General features: G+C 38.2%; 1 protein-coding gene and 1 long non-coding RNA gene across 4 annotated transcripts; both read left to right on the plus strand.

Annotated features, from left to right (window-relative positions):
* Positions 1–637: 637 nt before the first annotated feature.
* On the plus strand, positions 638–1,081 carry LOC110739571 (protein FAR-RED IMPAIRED RESPONSE 1-like). The gene has a single exon (XM_021920027.1). It carries the CDS (start codon positions 638–640, stop codon positions 1,079–1,081), a length of 444 nt encoding a protein of 147 aa, XP_021775719.1.
* An 8,575-nt stretch (positions 1,082–9,656) lies between these two features.
* On the plus strand, positions 9,657–13,926 carry LOC110739523. Of its 3 annotated transcripts, XR_002514844.1 has the most exons (6): positions 9,657–9,928; positions 10,237–10,444; positions 10,540–10,699; positions 11,119–12,916; positions 13,018–13,090; positions 13,323–13,924. It is a non-coding gene; the product is annotated as an uncharacterized LOC110739523 (long non-coding RNA). The 3 variants fall into 3 exon arrangements; XR_002514843.1 differs by having other exon boundaries at positions 10,536–12,916; positions 13,323–13,926; XR_002514842.1 differs by having other exon boundaries at positions 10,540–12,916; positions 13,323–13,926.
* The last annotated feature ends 10,741 nt before the right edge of the window (positions 13,927–24,667 follow it).

The following is a 24,667-nucleotide window of genomic DNA, read 5'->3' on the forward strand; positions in this document are numbered from 1 at the left end:
TGGCATATAATGAGGAAGGTACCTAAAAAGTTTGGAACTCAGTTTTGTAATGAAACTGAGTTCTTGAAAAAGATAACTGCAGTAGTTTGCGATAGAGAAATTGATCCCCATGTATTTTTTGATGGCTGGAACAGTGTTATGGAGGAATTTGACCTTGTAGATCATGAGTGGTTTGCATACATGTTCAAGATTAGGCATCTTTGGATCCCTGCATATTTCAGGGACTTGTTCATGGATGGGTTACTGCGTTCTACTTCTAGGTCTGAAGGTGAAAACAATTTCTTTTGTAATTTTATAAACCCCCATGTGACTTGTGTTGAATTCTTTGTCCGTTATGAAAATGCTCTTGATGCTCAAAGGCATGAACAGGATGAGTTGAACAGGCTTAATAAATCTAAGCCTCAATTGGTTACTCATTTACACTTGGAAAAGCACGTTACTGTTGTTTACAGTCGTGCCATCTTTTAATATTTTCAAGAAGAATGCGAGGCAGCCTGTTTCTCTTGTGGTGTTGAAAGTTGTAGTTCTCTATATGGAGATAGTGTGGAGTTTTCTATAATTGTTGATCATGAGAAAAGGAAAAAACTTTGATGTAAATTTTGACTTGGCCACATATGAATGCAGTTGTACTTGTAAAATGTTTGAGAGTCAAGGCATCTTATGTAGACACATTCTGTTTATTATGAAAGGCAAGTCTATACGTGAAATTCCTGATCCTTATATCATGAATCATTGGAGAAAAGACATTCTGAAGAAAGCTTCAGGCATAAATGTTGTTCTGGATGATGCTTCTAAGAATGATAAGAAGAAGCAATTGGTGAGTGATGTGTGGTCCAAGATTTTCAATTCTGTGAGTTTATTTGAGCAATCTGAGGATGATTTATCTAAGCTTATTAGGACATTATCTTCATTTGAGGAGCAGATGCTAACAAAGAATAATCTTGAAAATGCAACTAGTTCAAAAGAGGTGAAAGATGCAGATATTCAGGTTTTGGTTGGGTCAAATGAAGTAGATGTAAACATCTTGCCTCCAAATCAGTGTCTTAATAAAGGTTCTGCCAGAATTTCAAAGAGCGATTGAAGAGTGCAAAAGAAATAGCTTCTGAAGAAAAATCCAAAAAGGGCAGAACCTGTAGAGCTTGTGGGCAATCTGGTGTTTCACATGACAGGTAGAAACTGTCCAAACAAGTAGTTCTTCAGGTATTTTACTTTTACATGTGTTCTGTTTAATTTAATCTGTTATTTATATACTTTAAAATTTAACTTAATTTACTTTTTATTTTTGTGCACGTTTTTATTATACTTCTACTTTTTTTTTAGGTATTTTAACTTTGTATTTTTCTCATTTACTTTATGTTGAAATTTATTTACTTTACATTGTAATTTATTTACTTTACATTGTAATTTATTTACTTTAATCTGTCATTGATTTTATAATGTTTATTTTTGTGCGATTATTAAAATACTTGGTAATTTTAAAAGGGCAGAAACTGTAGAGCTTGTGGGCAATCTGGTGTTTCACATGACAATAGAAACTGTCCAAACAAGTAGTTCTTCAGGTATTTTACTTTCACATGTGTTCCATTTACTTTAATCTGTTCTTTATATACTGTAAAATTTAACTTGATTTACTTTATATTTTTGTGCAGGTGTTATTATACTTGTACTTTTTTTAGGTATTTTACCTTTGTACTTTTCTCATTTAATTTAAGTTGAAATTTATTCACTCTACATTGTAATTTATTTACTTTATTTAAATCTGTCAATGATTTTCTGATGTTTATTTTTGTGCATTTATTATAATACATGGAAATTTAAAGATGTTTTGGAAGATCAAGATATACTGAAGAAATGTTAATGTTTTTTTCTTATTTTTTTTTAGGTAATATTTTTACATTTACTCTAAGTAATTGCATTGTACTGCAGAAATAAAGTTCAGTTTATTTACTTTTACTTATTATACTTTAACTTTATGAAATATTTCATTTACTTTATGATATTGTTTTTTCCTGCCTTTCACAATGAATAATATATCATATGAATTGTATTATCATGTAATGTCCTTCTTATTTACAAAATTGAAGATAATATCCTATATTACTCCCTTCGTCCCAATATACTTTACACGATTTCCATTTTCATCCATCCCAAAATACTTGACACATTTCTAAAAAGAGCATGGGACCACATTTATAACATTTTTTTTAACACTCCCCCATGGTTCCATGGTAACAAAACTTGTTAATATACGGGGCTCTTTTATAAACAAAACATTCGTTTATTACTCGAAATTAGTAGCAATAGAACCAAATTTACTCAAAATTTTACCTATATTCTTTTTAAAAAATATGATATAAATTTATACCGAAATTCATACAAACAAAAAAATAGATATAAATTTCTGGCAAAATTTGTAAAAAAAAAAACAAAAAAAAAAGAAAAACAAAAACAAAAACCTTTTATTCAACTTCGAATTATCTTCTAATCAATTTTAAAATAAATTAAAACAAATTTAACCAGAATTAAAAGTAAATCAAACGAAATTGGAACAAAAACAAACAAAATTCCGAGAATACCTAATATCGAACTTCGAAACACAAAAATTGAACTTTGAACTACTCCGATTCAACTTCTGCTTCTTCAAATTCAACAAATTCAAGCAAAAAACACACAAATAAGTAAGAAATTGCAACAAAATTAGATAAAAGAGTTGAACTTCAAAGTTTCGAAATAATACCTAATTTTCGCCAATTTTTGCTAATTTTCGCGATTTTTGTTTCGAAACTGAAGAAATGTAGATTATAGAACTTGAATTATGCTTTTATAGAGTAATTAAGTAGTTGAAAATTGCGGTATGGTAGTTTTTCGAAGACTTTCAGCAGTTTTGAGCAGTTGAAAATGGCGGAGGAGAGAGAAAGATAAGAGGGAGAAAATGGCGCCTGAAATTTTCGTGCCTCATTCAATTTGTCTGAATTAATTTGGGCCGTTAGATCGCGCGCCTCTTCTCTTAGATCTGACGATCCATATATATATATATATTGCTTTCAATTCGATAACTTTATACGAAGTATATTCTATATGCATTTAATGAAAATATTTTAACATATCTTTCATATCTTTCATATATTTTATAATAGGTATTTTTCTTTAATAAACAAACATATACAACGTATAAGGTAATATATTAATATAATGTAGTACTCCTGTATTCTGTATCATTCTACATTGTATTTTTTTTTTCTTTGATAAAGTTTTTTTGCTCAAATCAGGATTGACACTTTAGCTTTTATTATATATTTGTAATTTATTTGTAATAATAACACTACAATTCAATAACTATAAATATAAAATAAAAAAAAAAACCTTTATTATTAATTGTTACAAAAAAAAGTCAATTAAATTTGTATAAAACATTTTTCCAATCAAATTAAGTATGCTATAAAACATTGTGCTGGTCAAAATAAACCAACAAAATAGGGACATATGGGGTATATAATTACATGCAAAAGTTATAATTAACATAAAATTTCATCTTATATTGTTTAATGATATTGTTTAATTTAATTTTGAACTTAGATCATGTATAATAGTTGATTATTTTTGTTGGGTTTCGTAGCGTTAGACGCTCCGCGGAAGAGAAACCCGCCCAAGACCTGCTCACTAACTAGAGCAACTAAACATGCAATCACATAATTACCAGCATAAGAGAGAGAAAGAGAAAAGACATTCTTACCCTTGACACGTGCTTCGCTCGATTCACGAGCTCTTACTTCAAAGTTTGAGCCTCGCAAGTGCGACAGCCTCCTACGGCTCGCACCCTCGACCCAACCCGAACGGTCTTAATCCCGAAGGTTAGTCGGGACTTGACCAAACAAAACTAGAGTATTACGAACTTAAAGGTTTTCTCACTTTTCAAGGAGATGCCTTTTTGAGTTCAACTCAAGTGATTTTTCCCAAACCCAAAACTTGGGTATTTATATGGAATGGAGACGTGATCTCCATTCTCCCATCAATGTGGGAGATTTGCATTTTCCTCTATTTTATTTTAATCAAAAACAAAATAAAAATGCAAGGCAATCAACAAGCTCCAAGTGTCACATAGAGGGAGAGAGTAGGTGAGGACCACCAAAGGGGGGACCAAATAACCTTGCTCCCTAAGCCAAGAACCAACCCTTGGTTGTTGGGTTTCGTAGAGTCCGACTCTACGCGGAAGAGAAACCTTCCCCAGCCCCGCCCACTAATTAAGGCAACTAAACATGTAATCACAAATTAAATAACAATTAAGTGAGAGAAGGAAAAGACATTCATACCCTTGGCGCATGCTTCGCTCGAATCCCGAGCTCTTTCTTCAAAACTTGAACCCCGCAAATGCAAAGGTCTCCAACGGCTCGTACCCACGAACCCGGCCCGAGCGGTCCAAGTCCCGAAGGTTAGTCGGGACCCGACCAATAAAAACTAGAGTTTTACGGACTTAAGGTTTTCTCTCTTTTCTAAGGAGATGCCTTTTTAGTTCCACTCAAGTGTTCTTCTCAAATATAAAACCTTGGTATTTATAGGGAAATGATCCTTGAATTCCCATTCTCAATCAATGTGAGAGATTTGCAATTTTCCCATTTTATTTAAATCAAAACAAAAACAAAATTGCAATTCAATCACCAAGTTACAACTAGCAATAGGAGGAGAGGGAGAAGGCGAGGACCACCAAGGGAGGGGAACAACCCACCTTTCTCCCCATGGCAATGACTAAGCCTTGCTCCCCACTTAGCGAAACCGGACCACCATGCCAAGTGGATGGCTGGCAGCCTGCCTTGGTTGCCAAGGCTACAAGCTGGCACCTAGCACTAAGGCTGGGCAGCCTGGCCAGCCAGCCAGCACACACGCACACAGCCAGCATGCATGCGCAACCAGCACAAGGCCAACTAGCACGCAATGCTTCGTCGCTGCGTGGTGCGTGGTGCTGTTCAATGCTGCTGCTAGCAATGCGCCAATGCCTAGCATGCTAGCAAGGCCTAGCCTTGCGATGCGATGCTTAGCCCAGCTAGCACACATGCATTGCTTGCGATGCTGTGTGCTATGTTGTGCGATGCTCAAGCTTGGTGCGTGGCTGCGATGGCTAGGTGCCAGCATGCTAGCAACCACGCAAGGTGAGGGGTCTTGCTTAGCCTAGCACCCACATGGCTAGGCCAATGTGAGGCTACGGCTAGGCTCGAACTTGTAACTTGATTGATTTCACGTCTCGTCAAATTCCAAATTCGACTCGACTTGCGACGCTCGATCTCGACGCTCTAGCTCGATATCCGACGTCTTTGTTCGTAAAACTATGATGACTCATTAAATCCTTCGGATTGATTCGTCGTCTCGGATCGGATGTTCGATTGGGTTCAACCCAAGGGTTTAATCAAGATTATGCAGTAATATTAATTGTACATTAATATTATCGATCAGAACCGGCCTCCACCTAGGCATTCCGATCACTTGACTTTACTGAAAAATTAGCTTTCTAATAATTCTAAACCCTCTATCGAAATAATACACTTGTTGGAAGGACACCATTCCTTTCAATCTCCCACTTGTCCTTCCGGACAAGTGTGTAATTTGTGTATAGCCCTTTTCCTATGTCGCTTAATGTTTTTTCATGAACTATAAGGTAAGATTATTCGTCATCCTTATTATGTTCAAAAGTGTTTCTCGATTCCCGAGTTTGACTGTCAATAAACAAATGATTTCACAGTCTCGCTCTTCGAGAGGCCTTCTATACAACAATAACATATTCCCTATTGTTAATAGGGGGACATTCCCAGTCTTGTACTGTAAGCTTCCCTTACTAAGAGGACCTAGTCGCCTGAGTGTTGCCGTTATAATCCCCATTTACGGCAGACGTTTGACAACATAAAAAATGACTAGTACTCAATACAAGAAAACTTGCAATACTCATGGTCGAGGAAAAAGGTTCTAATAGCTATAATGAGAAATATACTTATGACGATTTGATATCTCTTAAAGTATTCTCATAGGTCTATCCGGTATAGTTCCAAACTAGTACCTGTGCAAATGATTTATGACTATCATGTTCTTGTAGCACAAGAAATGGTGCTATAAATCATACAACACACGAATCTCAAGTGGTCATTAATCGTCCATCGTTTAAATGACCTCGATTAAGGATAATTTTCGATTAAAATATTTAATGTTCACTTAACAGGTGTTTCTTTATCCAAGACATGGTCTTGATACCCTGCTTTGAATATTCTCAGAAATCATATGGACTCATTATTTAATTCTAAACCATAATTAAATAAAAATGGAGTAATAATAAATTTGCTGAAAATTTAATTGCTCTAAAACCGAATGGTTCAGCATAGTGTTTTATATTAAGTTATCAAGTTTAATTAAAACACATATACAGGGAAATCAAAGCCAATCACCAACTTGCTTGATTCCCATTTCCTCAATGTGCTTGTTGTGCTTCACTTGAGGCAAACGTTTAGTAAATGGATCGGCTACATTGTCGTCTGTTCCAATCTTACAACTTTTGATTTCACCCTCGGACTTCAATTCCCTTATCATGTGAAATTGTCGCTTGACATGTTTGACCTTCTGGTGTTCCCTTGGCTCCCTGTCCTGAGCAATAGCTCCATTGTTATCACAATAGAGGTCTATCAGACCCTTGATGGAGGGTACAACACCAATTTCACTAATGAACTTACGAATCCAAACTGCCTCCTTAGCTGCTTCCAATGCTGCCAAGTATTTGGGTTCAGTTGTAGAATCTGCACTGGTTATTTGCTTAGCACTCTTCCTACTAAACTCTCCATCATTTAGGCAGAATATGTACCCCGACTGCGACTTGGAGTTGTCTCTGTCTGTCTAGAAGCTTGCGTCAGTATAACCTTTAACAACCAAATCATTACGACCACCATATACCAAGAATTTATCCTTGTTCCTTTTCAGGTACTTTAGGATATCTTGGCCGCAGTCCAATGCGCCTCTCCTGGGTCTGAATGGTATCGGCTCGTAGCACTTAAGGCATACAATACATTCGGCCTAGTACATATCATGGTTTACACGATCGATCTAATAAGCGAAGCCTATGGAATCTGACTCATCCTCTCTCGCTCATCGGGTGTCTATGGAAACTGCTTCTTGCTGAGAGTTATGCCATGGGACATGGGTAGGTGACCTTTCTTGGCCCCTTCATTGTTGAATTGTGCTAGTACCTTATCAATATAAGTACTTTCGCTCTATCCAATCATTCTTGTAGATCTATCCCTATAAATCTTGATGCCTAATATGTACTATGCCTCTCCCAAGTCCTTCATTAAAAAGCACTTACCGAGCCAGCCCTTTACAGACTCTAACAATTTAGTGTTGTTTCCAATGAGTATATGTCATCGACATATAAGACTAGGAATGCGATATCACTCCCACTGACCTTCTTGTAAACACAAGACTCATCTGGATTCTTTATAAAACCAAACTTACTAATGGCTTCATCGAATCACAGATTCCAACTTCTGCTTGCCTGCTTTAGTCCATAAATGGACTCCTTAAATTGTCGACCGTTCCAATTGTACAAATTCAGATTTCACCTTCGGATTTTCATTCCTTTATCATGTGAAATCGCTGCTTGACATGTTTGACCTTCTGATGTTTCCTTGGCTCCCTAGCCTGAGCAATAGCTCCATGGTTATCACAATAGAGGTCTAATGGACTCTTAATTGTGGGTACAACACCAAGTTCACCAATGAATTTACAAGTCCAAACTGCCTCCTTAGCTGCTTTCGAAGCTGCCAAGTATTCGGGTTTAGTTGTAGAATCTGCAGTGGTGCTCTACTTAGCACTCTTCCAACTAAACGCTCCTCCAATAAGGCAGAATATGTACCCCGAATGTGACTTGGAGTCGTCTCTATCAGTCTGGAAGCTCGCGTCAGTATAACCTTCAACAACCAACTCATTACAGCCACCATAGACCAGGAATTTATCCTTGTTCCTTTTCAGGTTTTTTTTTTATATTCTTGGCCGCAATCCTATGCGCCTCTCCTGGGTGTGATTGGTATTGGCTTGTAGCACTCAAGGCATATAATACATCCGGCCTAGTACATATCATGGAATACATGATCGATCAAATAAGCGAAGCATATGGAATCTGACTCATTCTCTCTTATCATCAGGTGTTTGTGGACACTGTTTCTTGCTGAGAGTATGCCATGGGACATGGGTAGGTTCCCTCTCTTGGATCCTTCCATGTTGAATCGTGCCATTACCTTATCTATATAAGTACTTTGGCTCAATCCAATCATCCTCTTAGATCTATCCTTATAGATCTTGATGCCCAATATGTATTGTGCCTCTCCCAAGTCCTTCATTGAAAAGCACTTTCCCAGCCAGCCCTTTACGGACTCTAACAGTTTAGTGTTGTTTCCAATGAGTAATATGTCATCGACATATAAGACTAGGAATGCGATGTCACTCCCACAGACTTTCTTGTAGACACAAGACTCTTTTGGATTCTTGATAAAACCAAACTTACTAATCGCTTCATCGAATCGCTGATTCCAACTATTGTTTGCCTGCTTTAGTCCATAAATGAACTTCTTATGCTTGCATACCTTCCCGCATTGCTTGGATCAACAAAACCTTCCGATTGTGTCATATACACAGTTTCTTCCAAAATCCCATTAAGGAAGGCAGTTTTGACATACATTTGCCATATTTCATAATCGTAATATGCAACAATTGCTAGGATGATCCGGAAGGACTTTAGCATTGCAACTGGCAAAAAGGTTTCATCATAATCAACTCCGTGAATTTTCCTATAACCTTTTGCCACCAGTCTAGCTTTGTATATAGATACATTTCCATCTTTGTCTGTTTTCAATTTGAAAATCCATTTGCAACCGATAGGTGTGTAACTTTCGGGCAAATTAACCAAGTCCCAAACTTGATTTCCAGAAATGGAGTCCGTCTCGGATTTCATAGCCTATTGCCATGTAGCAGAGTCAGGGCGCGACCAGGCATCTCCAGAAAATCGGGTGTGAACCTTGTTCACCCTATCCGTGCCCGCGAGTTAGGCACCTGCGCCCGCGGCGCTGGATGCCGTGCCTGCGGCCCTCTGGCTGTTGCGGTTTTTTGATCTTTTATTAAAAGATTCGATTGAGAGATGGAGAAAAAAAATCAGTTTTTCTCTCTTGTACTTCCTCTCCAAGATATAATTCTCCACACTTTTCATGGAGAAAACTTGCAATCTTCTCTTTGAAAACTCTTGAAATTTAGCCTTCCTCGTGAATTATTCATCGTGTTTCGATTCTAGTGCTATGAACGAAATTGCTATCAATTGTATTTCAAAGAGGATTTCTCGTTTAACCCAACACTAGTAGAAAAAAAATCAAATAGGCACCCCCCCTTTAGCACCGTTTCTTGAAAACCGGTGCCAAAAGAAATGGCAGGATTGGAAAATAGGGAGTTAGCACCGTATCTAACCAAAACCGGTGCCAACTCATTTAATTAGAATCGGTTCAAACCAGTGCCGACCTTTAAACAAAAAAAAACAAAGAAAGCAATAGAGTTGGCACCAGTTCGCCTTAAACCGGTGCCAACTTTAGTAATTAGCACCGATTTGAACCGGTGCCATTTAAAAAAAAAAAGCCCGGTTTATAACGCGCGTCTTCTTCTTCATCATTTCCTTGCTCTTTCCTCTTCTCATCTGATCTGCCTCTCTCTCTCCTCCATTGTAGCGTACTCGAATTTCTCCATTAAAGAGACTTCGGAGCTTCTCTCAGCACTATCCTAACACTCCGTCTCTCTCCTTCGATCTCCTTCTCCATAACCGCCGCTTTCCCTTTCCTTTCTTCTCTCTTTCGATCTCCTTCTCCTTCTCCTTCTCCTTCTCTCTTTCTACAATATTGGAGATTAGGGTTTCTGCGGGAAGGTAATGCACTCCTTCTCCATGTTCTTTCTTTCTTTAAAGTTCAGCTCTTTCTTAGTTACCCTGCACCATTGTTAATTGCATTGCTTTTTCTACAAATACCGTATTTTTTCTCTTTTTTTTTTTTGGGATTTTTTATTCCTCAATTATTAATCTAATGTATTCTGTGCTTTTGAGATTCTCTGACCAATTCATTTCATATGGTTCATTTAGCTTTTAAATTGGGCTTTTGTAAAAATTTTGTAATGTTTATGTAGTGAGAAATGTAGAAGCAATTCATTAATTTTAATTGTGGTAATAAATTGTACTAGGTGTTGCGATATGGATAATAATGATATAATGGCGTCGGTTCGTTTTGTGGTGTTCAAGGAATCAGAAACCCTTGAAGGGAAATGTATTAAGATTGAGGGTTATGATTTTAATCAAGGAGTGAACTATCCCAAGCTTTTGAAATCGTTCGTCTCAACCGGTTTCCAAGCATCTAATCTTTGTGATGCTATCGATGTTGTAAATCAAATGGTTAGTTTGAGTTTTAAGCTGTTTATTAATTTTAGGTGTTGTTCTGCTCATTTTCATATTGTGTTCATTTAAGTATTTTGTGTGGTTCAAGCTAGATTGGCGGCTGGCAAACGAGATACCCGATGAAGATTGCAGCAAGGAAGAGAGGGTGTTTACAGGGAATCCGTGGGGTGAAAAGTTTTTTTAGGTTTTACCTTAAATCTTATATCTTCTGGTGTTCGTGACACTGTTCGATATCTTACTCAGCATCATATGGTGAGATTAATTTTTAGATATTATTTCGCTTTATTTGATTTTTTCGAAAGTGTTGTTCAAATGTGTGAACTTAGTTGTGGGGTATTTAACTTATTACTTTCTGTAGATCCTATGCTTAACATAGTGTTGGGTTATTGGGTGAAAGAAAGTAATTTCTAAGAGAGAAGATTGTGTAGTAGCAAATGACTTGTAGCTCAGAGATTGCAATCTATTTGAGGTTAAACAGCAGCATGTAAATGCCATCTCCACGGAGAATGTTTTATATTATTAGCTTAATTGTTAGTTCATTGGTACAGAATGGTCCATATTTTTTCTTTTTCTTTTATTTATTTATTTTTTAAAAAAATCAGTCTAATTAAGCAAGCTAGTCTATCCTCTTCCGAGTCTCTGATCCACTTGAATAAAATCCAATGATACAGATCTATTCAAAAATCAAACTGCTACCATAAAAGAAGGGCACCAAGCATCTTGTTCTTATGGAGATGGCATTTACATGCTGCTGTTTGGATGTGTTTCAGATCATAATGTCTCAGATACATGATTTCCACAACATGAAATGGCTTTCTATCTTGGCTGCCATCATGTTAATTACCTACTCAACCATTGGATTGGCCCTCGGCTTTGCTACCGTGATTGGTGATCAATCCCATATATTTCATTGATCTTTTATTACTATTTACTTGCAGGGGTTGAAGTCTAGAATCGAAGATGTCAGAGAGGAAATGTACTTGCTTTTGTTATCACTGATTTTTACTTGGTTTGTCCACTTGATTTGCTTTCCCTCTCTAGTTTTATTTTTATTTTAATTTTCTCTCTCTAGATTACTTTGGTCTGGTGGTGGATCTATTTGTACATTAGGGATACATGTAATGCGATTGGAGTGGTAAAATAGTATTGTGGTACTGGTTTTGCATTTTGCCTTAGTAGGCTGTGACAAATAGCTATATGTGCTTAGCTTGGATAGTTGATCTTGTTTCTTAGATTATACTTGGATGGATTTTTTCTTTACTTAATGCATTGCTGATAAAATGATGTAAGAGTGAGAATATATAGTTCATGCGATGTTATTTGAAATAGCAAATATGATGTTCTGTCCTTTCTCTATGGGAACCAAGTGGTGATAGAGCTGTTTAAAGTGGTGTACCTCTAATTCATGGGTGTCTCAGTAGTATTGTCAATATTTTTGGCTCTCATAACTGAAATGCGGGTTATTGTTGGCTACCTCCTTGCGGGATCAATGATTGGGCCAGGAGGTCTAAATTGTATCAGTGAAATGGTTCAGGTGAAGTTAGACTGCCTTGTTTCTTTATAAATATATTAGAAATTCTATGACGTGCTCTGCTTATAACTTGTCGTGAGTATTTGTTCGTATGATTTACGAATATTTAGTTTTTCGTGCTCTTCCTCAGCTTTTGTGGTTGCCTCAATATCATATTTTACGTCAAGGTCACTAAATCCACAGAAGTATTTTAAAGACAGCATGTAGAGAGGGAAATATGTAGTTTATTGTACAACAGTGAACATAAAACATTTCTTTTTTCGTATTGTGTGTGTGTGAGAGGAGAGAGAGAGAGAGAGAGAGAGAGAGAGAGAGAGAGAGAAGGGTTATTTGTGGACTGATTTTCTGGGTTTATAATTCTGATTAATAGTACACTTCCCAAATTACCTTTCCTAAAGCCAGTCTATTACAGTATTGTATCAACATTTGTTACTATGACTTGTGTATTGAAATTTGAACCGTAAAGTGTGATCTTTTGAGAAGAGAGACTTGTATAGATGAATGTTTTTTATGTGTAGCTTTTAATCCATTCCCATTGATAATTTCTCTTTTTACATGTGTTTAGCTTTACCAAATTTTGGAAACTTGTTTCTTCAGCCATCTAATCGTTTTGTATTTTTTTTTACATGTTTTCTTCTACATAGGTTGAAATTGTTGCACAATTTGGTGTTGTGTTCCCCCTGATTATATCTTTATCTGTGTTCTTACTGTTGCTGTTAATTTGACTTTTTGATGAAGAGTTTCATTACATTAACTATATGTGTTCATTTTGAGAAAATGAACGTAAATAAATCAAAACCATAAATGTATTTATATTTTATGGTAGAAGTTGTATCAACTGTAATTTGGTGCAGCTTAGAGCAGTAGGGCCTATAGCTGCTCTCGGTGGGGTGCTTCAAATTATCGTGTTCATGTTTTTGCGTGGCATAACTGCAATGGTAAAGTCTCAGGATTCAAAGTTGTACTTTATTGAATTAATTTTTAGGCATAAATTTGACATCGAGGTGGTTATTGTGACAATATATTACTATCCCTGCAGATATGTGGAGGAAAATTGTCGGAGGGGGTGTTTGTGGGTTCTTTCCTATCTATGTCGTCAACAGATTCAAGAGGTAAAATAGTAAAGGGAAGGCCTGATTCATGCTCTTGTTCTTCTGCACTTGTTTTTCTTGCTTTCCTGGTTTTCTGTCTGTTTCTTCTCTGTGTGCCTTGCTGAATTCTGGATTTGGCGTGTGTTCTGGAATCTGTTCAGCTTTGATTCATGCCCTGAGTTTGTCTTTTCTATCTGCTGGGTTGAGTTGTTGTTTATCTAGCTCTTGTTTTGTCTATTGTGTGCTGCTGCAGGATGTGTTCTACAATGATGCTGAGCTAGTCAGTGTGCTGGGGTTGTTTGACTGTTCCTATGCCTGCTCAGAGCTTCTGTTTTTTCTATCCTTGCTGGTTCGCTATGGTCTGTCTTTTTGCTGGCCTCTTGTGTAGCTGTTCTGCGTTCCTGAGCTTGGTTCTGATGTGGTGGCTACTGTGCTGGTGTCTTTGCTCTGGTGCAGTTTGTGTTCCTGTGACCCTGGGACTGTTCTGCTATGGTTCAGATTGCTATAATGCTGTTTGCGTTTGGTTTGGTCAGTTTTTCAATTGTGGTTTTGCTGATTTGCTTTGCTTTGATTCTGTGTTGTTGAGTGCTAGGTTTTATGGGCTGATCCTTGAAGCTTTCTGCTCAGCTGGTGCTGTTTGACTGTTGTTCTTCATGGACCTACTGGTGCCTGCTCTGCACTGGTTAGGCTGCTGGTTTGGGTGCTGTACAATAGTGGTGTGGTTTGGTGTTGTTGTTTTGGTGGGCTGCGAGGTTGTAATATTATTTAATTTTTTTTGGACGAAAATTGTAATATTACAGCCTTTTTTAATGAAAATATGTAACTTTATATATATGTTAATGTTTCTATATCAATTTAAGTGGAAAAAAAATGCAAAATTTTTATTTTTTTATTTTTTTATTTTTTTGGGGTATTTTTGGCACCGGTTCTTGCTTAAAACTGGTGCCAATAGTGTTGATAATAAAAAAAAAAAATTTCGCGCCTTTGAAGTTGGTACCGGTTAACCGGTGCCAAAGCCTTTAGTTGACACCGGTTTTGAACCGGTGCCAAATTTTTGAGGATTTGGCATCCCTCAAATCCCCAACGGTTCAAAACCGGTGCCTTAGGGGGGGTTTGAACCGGTGCCAAATTACCTTTTTCGTCTAGTGCAAGCACTGTGTGGGGGAAATAAACCTCTTTAGGAAAGTGTACACATGCCTTTGACAGTGTATCAAGGTTTGAGTCTTACGGGACATTGTTATTCTCATGTTCATGTTCGTTAGTGTCGGCTTGGAGGCAAAGCAAGTTTAATTCTTCACACTAGTGCAGTCTTTGTAAATTTTAAGTAATTTCATTGACAATTCTAATACTTGATTGTACTATATTGTTTTGTATTTGATTTTTCAATTTATATTGTAATCATATAATTTAGGTTTTGTTCCCACAATTTTCTTTTATAGAGATCACTGTAAACCTAACAGTGTCTCCCCAAAAAACCAAACCTAGTGATGAGTACCTTTCGCGGCATTGATTATCGAGTTAGGTGAAGAGTTGAAGAGTTTCATGAATCCCCCTTTAGCCTTAACCATTTCTAACCTTTCCTTAAATGTTTTTAGCCAAAATCATTTATTTCGTGCCTTTAAACCCAAAATCATGCATTTCGTGTTCTCTTTCTATAAATGTCCAAACCTGTTTATTTTGATCCATAATCCTAGTACAATTATTGTTTAGTTGGATGGAGCTCGAAAAAATCTTTCCAACGATATATTATAAGCCCAAATCCGACTTAAAGCGAATAAGTTATGGCCAAAATACTAAACCAAGCCCAAACCGAGCCTAGGTCCACCTTATGTACGACCCAATGATCATGTGGAGGGTCCATTAACCTTAATAAACCAATAAGGATTCATTAGGAACTTCTAGAAGTCTCTAGAAGGCTCTCATCTATCCTTTTTGAAAGATAAAGATCAAACAGTTTGAAATTGAATAAGACTCCTTTTTTTAAAAGTCCATGTTCTATTCGAATTCAAAGATGTTCAGATATGATTTAGGTGCCTCCTAATTTTCATTCAAATAATAAATGGTTGGATAGTCCTTGAAATTATCTTTCCAATTATATATTATAATCCTGATTCCGAGCTATAACGTAAAAGATATGAATGAAATACCAAACTCTATCCAAAATTGACACTCTTCCACTATTTCTATCATATATGTTTTTCTTTAAAATATATCAAATTGATTCTAATTCAGTTGGAAATTAGACTTCCAGAGATTTCCAACGAAATATTATTTCGATTTCTGGAACAAAAGATATGATAAAAACAAAAACCGCAAAAACTGTTGTCCATCGAAAGAGTTTTATTCCTATTCAAATTCGGATCTTTTGCTAATCTTTTGACCCTCTTTTTTCTTATAAATACAGGTCGTTTCACCCCGTTTTCAATCAACTTTCTTGATCACCAACAATCATCATATCTTTCCCTCTCTAAGCTAAAATATTTTCTCTTTTTATCTTTCTTTCTTAGCCTAGCCTAAACACATCCTTGGTACTTTCCCCTAATCACACACCATACTTCCTTCACGAACTTTGAATACTCCAAGCCAATCTCGTAGTTGCCCTCGACCTCGACGTGAAAGGTTGATAGTTCTGAGGATTTGGTCCCAAATTTATATTTCAATTATTATTTGATTTACTTTATTTGTTTGATTTAATCTTTCTTGAAGTTCTTAACGTGTTTATTATCTTGATAGAAAGAGATACGAAACATTAAAGTGAGTAGATCTACAATCCTTATTCCTCGATTTTAATTCCTAGTATCATGTTAGGATGTTGATTTTGATTTCTAGTATCATGTTAGGATGTTGATTTTGATGTTTAGTATAATGTTTAGGATGTTAATTAATATTTCGAATATCATGATTCTTAGTATCATGTTTAGGTTAATGCTTTGATTTCTTGATTTTTATTAGTGAGATGTTAGGGTTTGTTATTAATCGGTTTAGTATCATGCCTAAGATCTTGCTAATAATGTTTTGAGGATATTATGATGATGATGATGATGATGATGATGATTGTTGTGTCAATTATTATGTTGCTTCATGATTTATGTTATTGCTTGATCACGCCCCTTTTCCCAGGTTTAAAGGGAATTTGTACTTGAATCACGCCTAATAAGATAAATAATTTGATTTAGGGTTAATATGATTTTAATGATCGCCAATAATAGATTTATTTGTGCACTAATAATCAACCAACATAGATTAAACAGGTTAAGGGCTAATTTGATGTATGTATGTTGATCGGAAAGCGCACATGAATATCTTAAGAATTAAGTAGAGACCAATTTAGGGCCGATTCAATATCTATTAGGTTGGATTCGTACCATCATCCTCAAATATCCAGACATGGTTCCGGACCACTATGGAGTTAGCGATCTCCATGATCGTGAATGGGGTGTAACCTTCACACCCGTGAACGGTTTACAAGTTCCTAAAACTTGTTGGCGACTCTTTTATCTCTAGCTTCTTTCCCTTTGAATGCTACCATGCCTAAAAGCATGATCATAGTGGGGCTCAAATTTGATGTCCATTCCGATGAACAAGCTTCCATTCCTTCAAGCCGACAAGAAGACCAAGTGATGATAAACACAAAGCACGAGGCGGGTTCTAATGACAAGATTTTATGATTCTTTTCTTTTTTGTTTCCCCCTTTCCCTTAATAAATCTAGCATAGGTACCCAAGGATTTGCCTGTGGGTTTCGAACTTTTCAGTTCGTGCGTGTTCTTGAAACATATTCTGAAGCTCAGAAATGATCTCGAAAGCCGTCTCCTTTTCAAAGAAAGTCTTTTGAAGGTCCGGAGACATAGTGGCCAACAAGATACATTTGACATCCCGATTGGCACTTTGCCATCGGTTAAGGGCAGCCTGAGTGACCTCCTCATTAGGAGCGTCAGGCATTTCCTCATCAAGGACGTATTCCTTTTGTTCTTGCATGAGAACAATACGCAAATTTCTTTGCCAATCAAGAAAATTTGTCCTGCTCAACTTCTCCTTGTCGAGAATTGAGCGTAAAGAGAATTGGTTGTTGTTTGAGTTACTTGCAGACATTATTCTACAATTGAAAGAATTTGAAATGAAAAACCATTCATATAATCAATAAGTTCGAAATTTAAAAGTGTTCATGCAAATTTTCAATCTTATTGAGCATTTTATCCACGCATTAGTAATTTGTCCCTTTTAGGCGAGAATAAAATGATTCCGAGATCCCAAAGATCAAGAAATGGTTAAGCATGATTTGGCTTGTCTTAACATTAAATATTTTAAGGTAAGCAATCCAATTGTTAATAGCTCTAAGCTACTCTCGGTTTGTTAAAACGTCGCATCTAATTCATTCTTGACATTTTATCTCTTTTGCCACGACATCTAAGGACTCCTTACTGATATCGTTGAGCTTAACCAAGACAACTTGTATACCTAGTATACCTTACGTTCCTAGGGAAGTAGTGATGCCTCGCTTTGGTGTAGCCCATCACATACGCGCATTACTTCGGTAAGTGTTGTTCTTGGAACGACAAATTTTAGCTCAATATTTTAAGAGACCTAGGGTTTCTATGTTGATTGATTTAAGTGAACTTAACTAATCATCGCAACATTTGAAATCCTAGAAATGCATCTAACATTCAAATATATATATAAGGCATAAATTTGATGCATTTGGCAACTAGCATGACCCCTTGAAATCTTCAAATCTTCAAGGGCCTTCATCTTGGCTCGTCCTCATCGAAACACCGTCTTGAGACATCTTGGACAAAATAAAATTACTAGCTACTACGACTAAGATAAATCTAAAGTACAAAAATATATAACGGTACGCAGACCGTATTTAGATTTACAAAAATACATAACGGAATGCAGTCCGTATTTTCTATCCTAGTCGAGTCCCACTAGTTGCCATTTTCTCAATAACCTGTTTGAAACAATCTTTCATTCACCCATTCACTATTTGTTAATGGCCCATGCATTTCACGAGATAATACAAGTAAACACGCAAAACTAGTAACTAACTTAGGTGGTTAATCCGATAAACGCGCCTAATTAAAACTAGTCAAACTTGTTTAATAAATTATGTATTACTAAGGTGGAATTTGTTCATGTAATTAGCTAAGCTCCCACTAAATTCGGCATCCAACTTAATCAATCCAATTAACTAAGTCGGTTAACCCAAATTTATCAAAATCAAAAATTTTACAAGAGCCGGAAAAATCAAGGTCTAACCTAATTAAAATAATTACATAAATATTTTAAAACAACAAAAATTTTCGCAAAACACATAGCCCAAAATTAAGCCAAAAACGCCCACTCATATCCTAGCGGGCTATGCAACATGGTTGATAGGCAGCCTAGTGTTAAGTGTGGTGCTGGCTGCTAGCAAGCATGCCTAGCGCAACATGCTCTGCTAGCTAGCACCAACAGCACGCTAGGCATGCTACGCATGCTAGCTGCTCGCTGGCGCAGGCAGCAGTGGGCTGGCTGGCTGGGGCTTGCTGCCTCGCTGCCCAGCAGCACGCACAAGCTCGCTAGCAGCCTGATGCCCCCGCACCCAGCATAGGCAGCACGCAACATCAGCCCTCGCCACATTGCACAGCAAGATCGATGCTCAGCCCCTGTGCACACCATAGGCAGCCACAGCAGCCCGGCAAGCCTTGGTGACGCTTGGGGTTTTTGCCTCAATTTGCGTGCATTTTCTCGGGATTTTAATCCCGATTTAAATGAGACGTAAAATTAATCTAAATTTATTTTTAGAATTAATTTAGGGCAAAATTAAAATAAAATAAGTCCAACTTAATTAAATTCAATTTTAATGGTGCACAAGCCTAATTTTCCAAAATTACCTTGGAATTTTTGGGTCTTTCTTGATTCTTAAAATTGAAAGAGCTATGTCCATAATTAATTTAACCAATATGAAAATTAATAAATGATTTGACAAATAGGAAGTTGGAAAAATAAACTAATCATCCAATGAAAATTTTCCAACTTTTGAACTTCTGTAAAATAATAAGATTACATCTTCCAATATGAAGATTAATCAAAATAATCACAAGCATACTTTTAGGATTTTCATCAACCAATTATGAAAAAAGCCAAAGTTAGTTCAACATGGAATTTAGGATTAAAGTTCCAATCATTTAAACATTTAAAGATTAGATCTTTAACATACTAGGAACTTAAATTTACACATTTACAACAAACATTCACACATTAATGCAATTTATTTGCATAATTGTGAAAAGCAAGTTGATGTGAAAAATAACATATCAACTTAAGCACATATTATAACTCCATAATCATGCTTAAAAGATATTTAAATTGCACTAGATTAGGGATGCAATAATGCATTTAATCTACCTATTTAGGGTAAAAATTACCCTAGACACGTGGGCCAGTAAAAGCTTGCCACGTGTCAACATATCAACGGTTAGTAAACAGGCTAATCAGCCTGTGACACGTGTCCTTGTACCCTAATTGAGGTACAGTTCTCCCCTACTATAAATAGCAGGGGTAGACCTCATTTATGGGGATCGACAAAAAATTCCAACAACCAACCAAACACAAAACCCATTGCAAACGCTCTCCAACCGTGAAGCATTTATTGTTCTTATTTCCACTTCGGAAAGAATCTAACTTAATCTTCGAAGGCGGAACTCCCACCCCCCAGTCGGAGTCACCGTTATTTGTTCAGGTACAGGAGAAGGAAGGAGCATACTAGGAAATTGTAACTCTCCCGTAGGACACATAAAAAACCCCCAAACATCTGGCGCCGTCTGTGGGGAGAGTACTTTCTATATGACTTCAGAACCTGTACTGCCGGGTAAAGGTAGCCAACCAGCTGGTGAGGTTGAGGTCCACTCGGACCAAGATACAACCGACAACTATGAGGTTGAAACTTATACAGCTTGTAGGGTTTCGTAGTGACCCGACACTACGCGGAAGGAAACCCACCAAGACCCGCCCCTTAATTAAAGCAATTAAACAAGCATAATAAACATAATAAAATAAGATTAAGAACAAGAATTATACATTTGACGCGTTCTTCGCTCCCAAAGAGCTCTTACTTCAAAATCCCGAAAAGACGAGATCTCCGACGGATCATACCCTCGACCCGACCCGAGCGTCCTAAGTCTTGAAGGTTAGTCAAGACTCGGACAAAATAACTATGAGTTTTACGAATCAAAGGTTTACTCTTTCTTAGAGTTGCCTTTTTAATTCCACTCAAGGTTGTTTTTTCCTAATACCCAAGCTTGGTATTTATAGGGAAATGAACCCTTTAACTTCATTCCCCAACCAATGTGAGAGAGTGAATAATTTGCTAATTAATTCATTTCTAAAATAAATTAATAAATAAATGCAATCACAATTCGACAAGTGTCAAAGGGAGAGAGAGAGCATTAGGTAAGGACCATGGAGAGGTGGGGGGACCAATGCCTTGCTCCCCAAGACTTTCCCAAAGCCTTGGTCCCCACCTTCACAAAACCGTATCACCCAAGGCTGCTGGCCAGCTGCCAGCTAGCACGCCTGCAGGCTGTGCCAGCTAGCCCAGCATGCTAGCACAAGCCCAGCAGTAGCGCAGGTGCTTGCTCGTGATGGCGCTGGTGCTTGCTGGTGCGTGCTGGCGCTGGTGCCAACATCTCACGCATCATCGCTGCACCATATGCTCACACGGCCCAGCATGCGTGCTGCTAGCGAGCCACGCATGCTGGCCTCTCGCTTCGCCAGCCAGACGCATCACACTCGCACATCATGCGCGCCACGCATCAGCCCTTCTCGCACGCAATGCCTAGCATGCGTTCTGCTAGCAACCCACGCATGCTTGGCTTGACGCTGCTAGCTTGCTAGCTCCCTCGCACATACTCGCACAACCACACGCATCAGCCTCGGCCATGCACCATGCATTATGCACGCACATGCCTCGCCCAAGCACCACGCACCACGCATGCGCCAGTGCCTAACACTAGCTGTGCTTGGTGCATGTGGTCCTGCCATGCACCCAACATTGTGCTAGGGCCGCTACGACACCAGACCATCCTAGGGCACGCATGGTGCGCCTAGTGATGCTGCCTGGGCTGCAATGGTGCCCAGCCATCCTAGGACACACATGGTGCGCCTAGTGATGCTGCCTGGCTTGCTATGGCGCCCAGCATCATGCTAGGGCTACGGTAGCGCCTAGGCATGATGCCAGGGCTGTGTTGGTACGCCTGGTGCTAGCGATAGCCAGCCATGGTGCCTAGCCATCACGCTAAGGCTGCGATAGCGCCTAGGCATGATGCTAGGGTTGCTATGGCGCGCCTAGTGCCTGTGATGAGCTAGCCTAGCCTAGCTACGGCTACGCTCATACTTGTCGATTGTGATTTTGCGACGCTCAGTCTCGACGCCCTAGACTCGATGTCTGACGTCTGTATTCGTAAAACTATGTCGACTCATTAAATCCTTTCGGATTAATTCGTCGTCTCGGATCGGTGATTCGATTGGGTTCGACCCGAAGGGTTCAGTTAAGATCAAGCTGTAATATCAATTATACCTCAATATTACTGATCGGAAGCGGCCTCCACCTAGGCATTCCGATCACTTGACCTTACTGAAGAATTAGCCCTGTAATAATTCTGAACCCTCTATCAGAAGAATACACTTTTTGGAAGGACACCATTCCTTTCAATCTCCCACTTGTCCTTCCGGACAAGTGTGCATACGGTGTATAGCTCATTTCCTTATTACGTTCAGAAGTGTTTCTCGATCTTTGAGTTCGACTGTCAATAAGCAGATGATTTCTAAAATCTATCTGAGCACGACCATGCATTTTCACAGTCTCGCTCTTCGAGCGGCTTTTTAAACAACAAAACATTTTCCCTATTGTTAGTAGGGGGACAATCCCAGACTTGTATTGTAAGTTCTTCTTACTAAGAGGACATAGTCTCCTGAGTGTTCCCGTTATTATCCCCAGTTACGGCAGACGTTTGGAAACATCAAAGAGTCTAATACTCAAACAAGAAAACTTCACAGTACTCATGGTCGGAGGAAATAAGTTCCGATAGTCATAATGAGAAATGCACTTATGAAAAAATTTTAAATTTTCTTAAAGTACTCTCATAGGTCTTATCCAGTACAATTCCAAACTGTACCTGTGCAAATGATTTATGACTGTCACGTCCTTGCAGCACAAGAAACGGTGCTGTAAATCATACTACACAATAATATATGGCGGTCATCAATCGTCCATCTGTTAGATGACCTCGATTAGGGACAATTTTCGATTTAATATTCGATGTTTACTTAACAGGTGTTTCTTTATCCAAGACATGGTCTTGATAGCCTGTTTTGAATATTTTTGTAAATCGAATGGACTCATTATTTAATTCTAAACCACAATTAAATAGTAATGGAGTGAATGATAATTTTGCACAAAAATTAATTACTCCATTAATGAATGGTTTTAATACAGTGTCTTACATTAAATATCCTATTTAATTAAAACACATGTACATGGAATTTCAAAGCTTGTCTCCAACATGCTTGATTCCCATTGCCTCAATGTGCTTATTGTGTTTCACTTGAGGCAAAGGTTTAGTCAAAGGATTGGCCACATTATCATCCGTGCCGATCTTACAAATTCTGATTTCACCTTTGGATTTCCATTCCATTTTCATGTGAAATCGCCTTTGCACGTGTTTGACCTTCTGGTGTTCTCTCGGCTCCCTGGCCTGAGCAATAGTTCCATTGTTGTCACAATAGAGATCTACCGGCCCCTTGATTGAGGGTACAACACTAAGTTCACTGATGAACTTGCGAATCCAAACAGCTTCTTTGGTAGCTTCTGAAGCTGCCAAGTACTCGGCTTCAGTTGTAGAGTCTGCAGTGGTACTTTGCTTAGCACTCTTCCAGCTAAACGCTCTTCCATTCAGATAGAATATGTACCCCGACTGTGACTTGAAGTCGTCTCTGTCAGTCTGGAAGCTAGCGTCGGTGTAACCTTCAACAACCAGTTGTTTGTGGCCTCCATACACCAGGAATTTATCCTTGTTCCTTTTCAGGTACTTAAGGATGCTCATGGCCGCAGTCCAATGCGCCTCTCCTGGGTTCGATTGGTATCGACTCGTTGCACTTAGGGTATACGATACATCTGGCCTTGTACATATCATGGCATACATGATCGATCCGATTAGCGAAGCATATGGGATCTGATTCATTCTTTCTCGCTCAACAGGTGTCTGCGGACACTGTTTCTTGCTGAGAGTTATGCCATGGGACATGGGTAAATGCCCTATTTTGGCATTTTCCATGTTGAATCGAGCCAGTACCTTATCAATGTAAGTACTCTGGCTTAATCCAATCATCCTCTTAGATCTATCCCTGCAGATCTTGATGCCCAATATGTATTGTGCCTCTCCTAAGTCCTTCATTGAAAAGCACTTTCCTAACTATCCCTTTACGGACTCCAACAATTTTGTGTTGTTTCCAATGAGCAGTATGTCATCGACATACAGGACTAGGAATGCAATATCACTCCCATTGACCTTCTTGTATACACAAGACTCATCTGGATTCTTGATAAAACCAAACTTGCTAATGGCTTCATCAAATCGCAGATTCCAACTTTTGCTGGCTTGCTTTAGTCCATAAATGGACTTCTTCAGCTTGCAAACCTTTCCAGCGTTTCCTGGATCGACAAAACCCTCTGGCTGTGTCATATACACAGTTTCTTCCAAAATTTTATTAAGGAAGGCGGTTTTGACATCCATTTGCCATATTTCGTAATCGTAATATGCAACAATCGCTAGGATAATCCGGGCGGATTTTAGCATTGGAACTGGTGAAAAGGTTTTATCAAAGTCAATCCCGTGGACTTGTCTATAACCTTTTTCCACCAGTCTAGCTTTGTATATCGATACATTTCCATCCTTTTCTGTCTTCACTTTGAAGATCCATTTGCAACCAATGGGTGTTTAACCCTCGGGCAAATTCACCAAGTCCTAGACTTGATTTTCAGACATGGAGTCCATCTCGGATTTCATGGCCTCTTGCCATTTTGCAGAGTCGGGGCTCGTCATAGCTTGATTGTATGTCGCCGGCTCATCACCATCCATTACTAGGATGTCCTGATCAGCGGTTAAGACGATACCAAGGTATCTGTCTGCTTGAGATCTTTGCCGTTGCGACCTACGTAGGGTAAACGGTTGAGCATTTACATTGTCTGTTTGATTCTGACCAATCTTCTTAGATGCTTCCAAAGTATCTAGATTGTCAGTTTTGTCAGGTTGACATTGTTGCTCGTCCTCTCGAACTTCATCGAGTTCGATTTTCCTCCCACTTGTCATTTTGGAAAGGTGATCCTTCTCCAAAAAGACACCATCACGAGCAACAAACACTTTTTTCTCGGATTTGTTGCAGAAGTAATACCCTTTGGTTTCTTTTGGATATCCCACAAAGAAACACTTATCCGATTTGGGGTGAAGTTTGTCCGAAACTAATCGCTTGACATATGCTTCGCATCCCCAAATCTTGAGAAAAGACAACCTAGGAGGTTTCTTAGTCCATAATTCATATGGCGTCTTCTCAATAGCTTT

The sequence above is a fragment of the Chenopodium quinoa genome, unplaced genomic scaffold (genome assembly GCF_001683475.1).
Source record: "Chenopodium quinoa cultivar QQ74 unplaced genomic scaffold, ASM168347v1, whole genome shotgun sequence".
Lineage (NCBI taxonomy): Eukaryota > Viridiplantae > Streptophyta > Magnoliopsida > Caryophyllales > Amaranthaceae > Chenopodium > Chenopodium quinoa.

Bases quoted from the DNA above. Each gene is read 5' to 3' on its own strand.
- LOC110739571 (XM_021920027.1), top strand. From the start codon at position 638: ATGTTTGAGAGTCAAGGCATCTTATGTAGACACATTCTGTTTATTATG.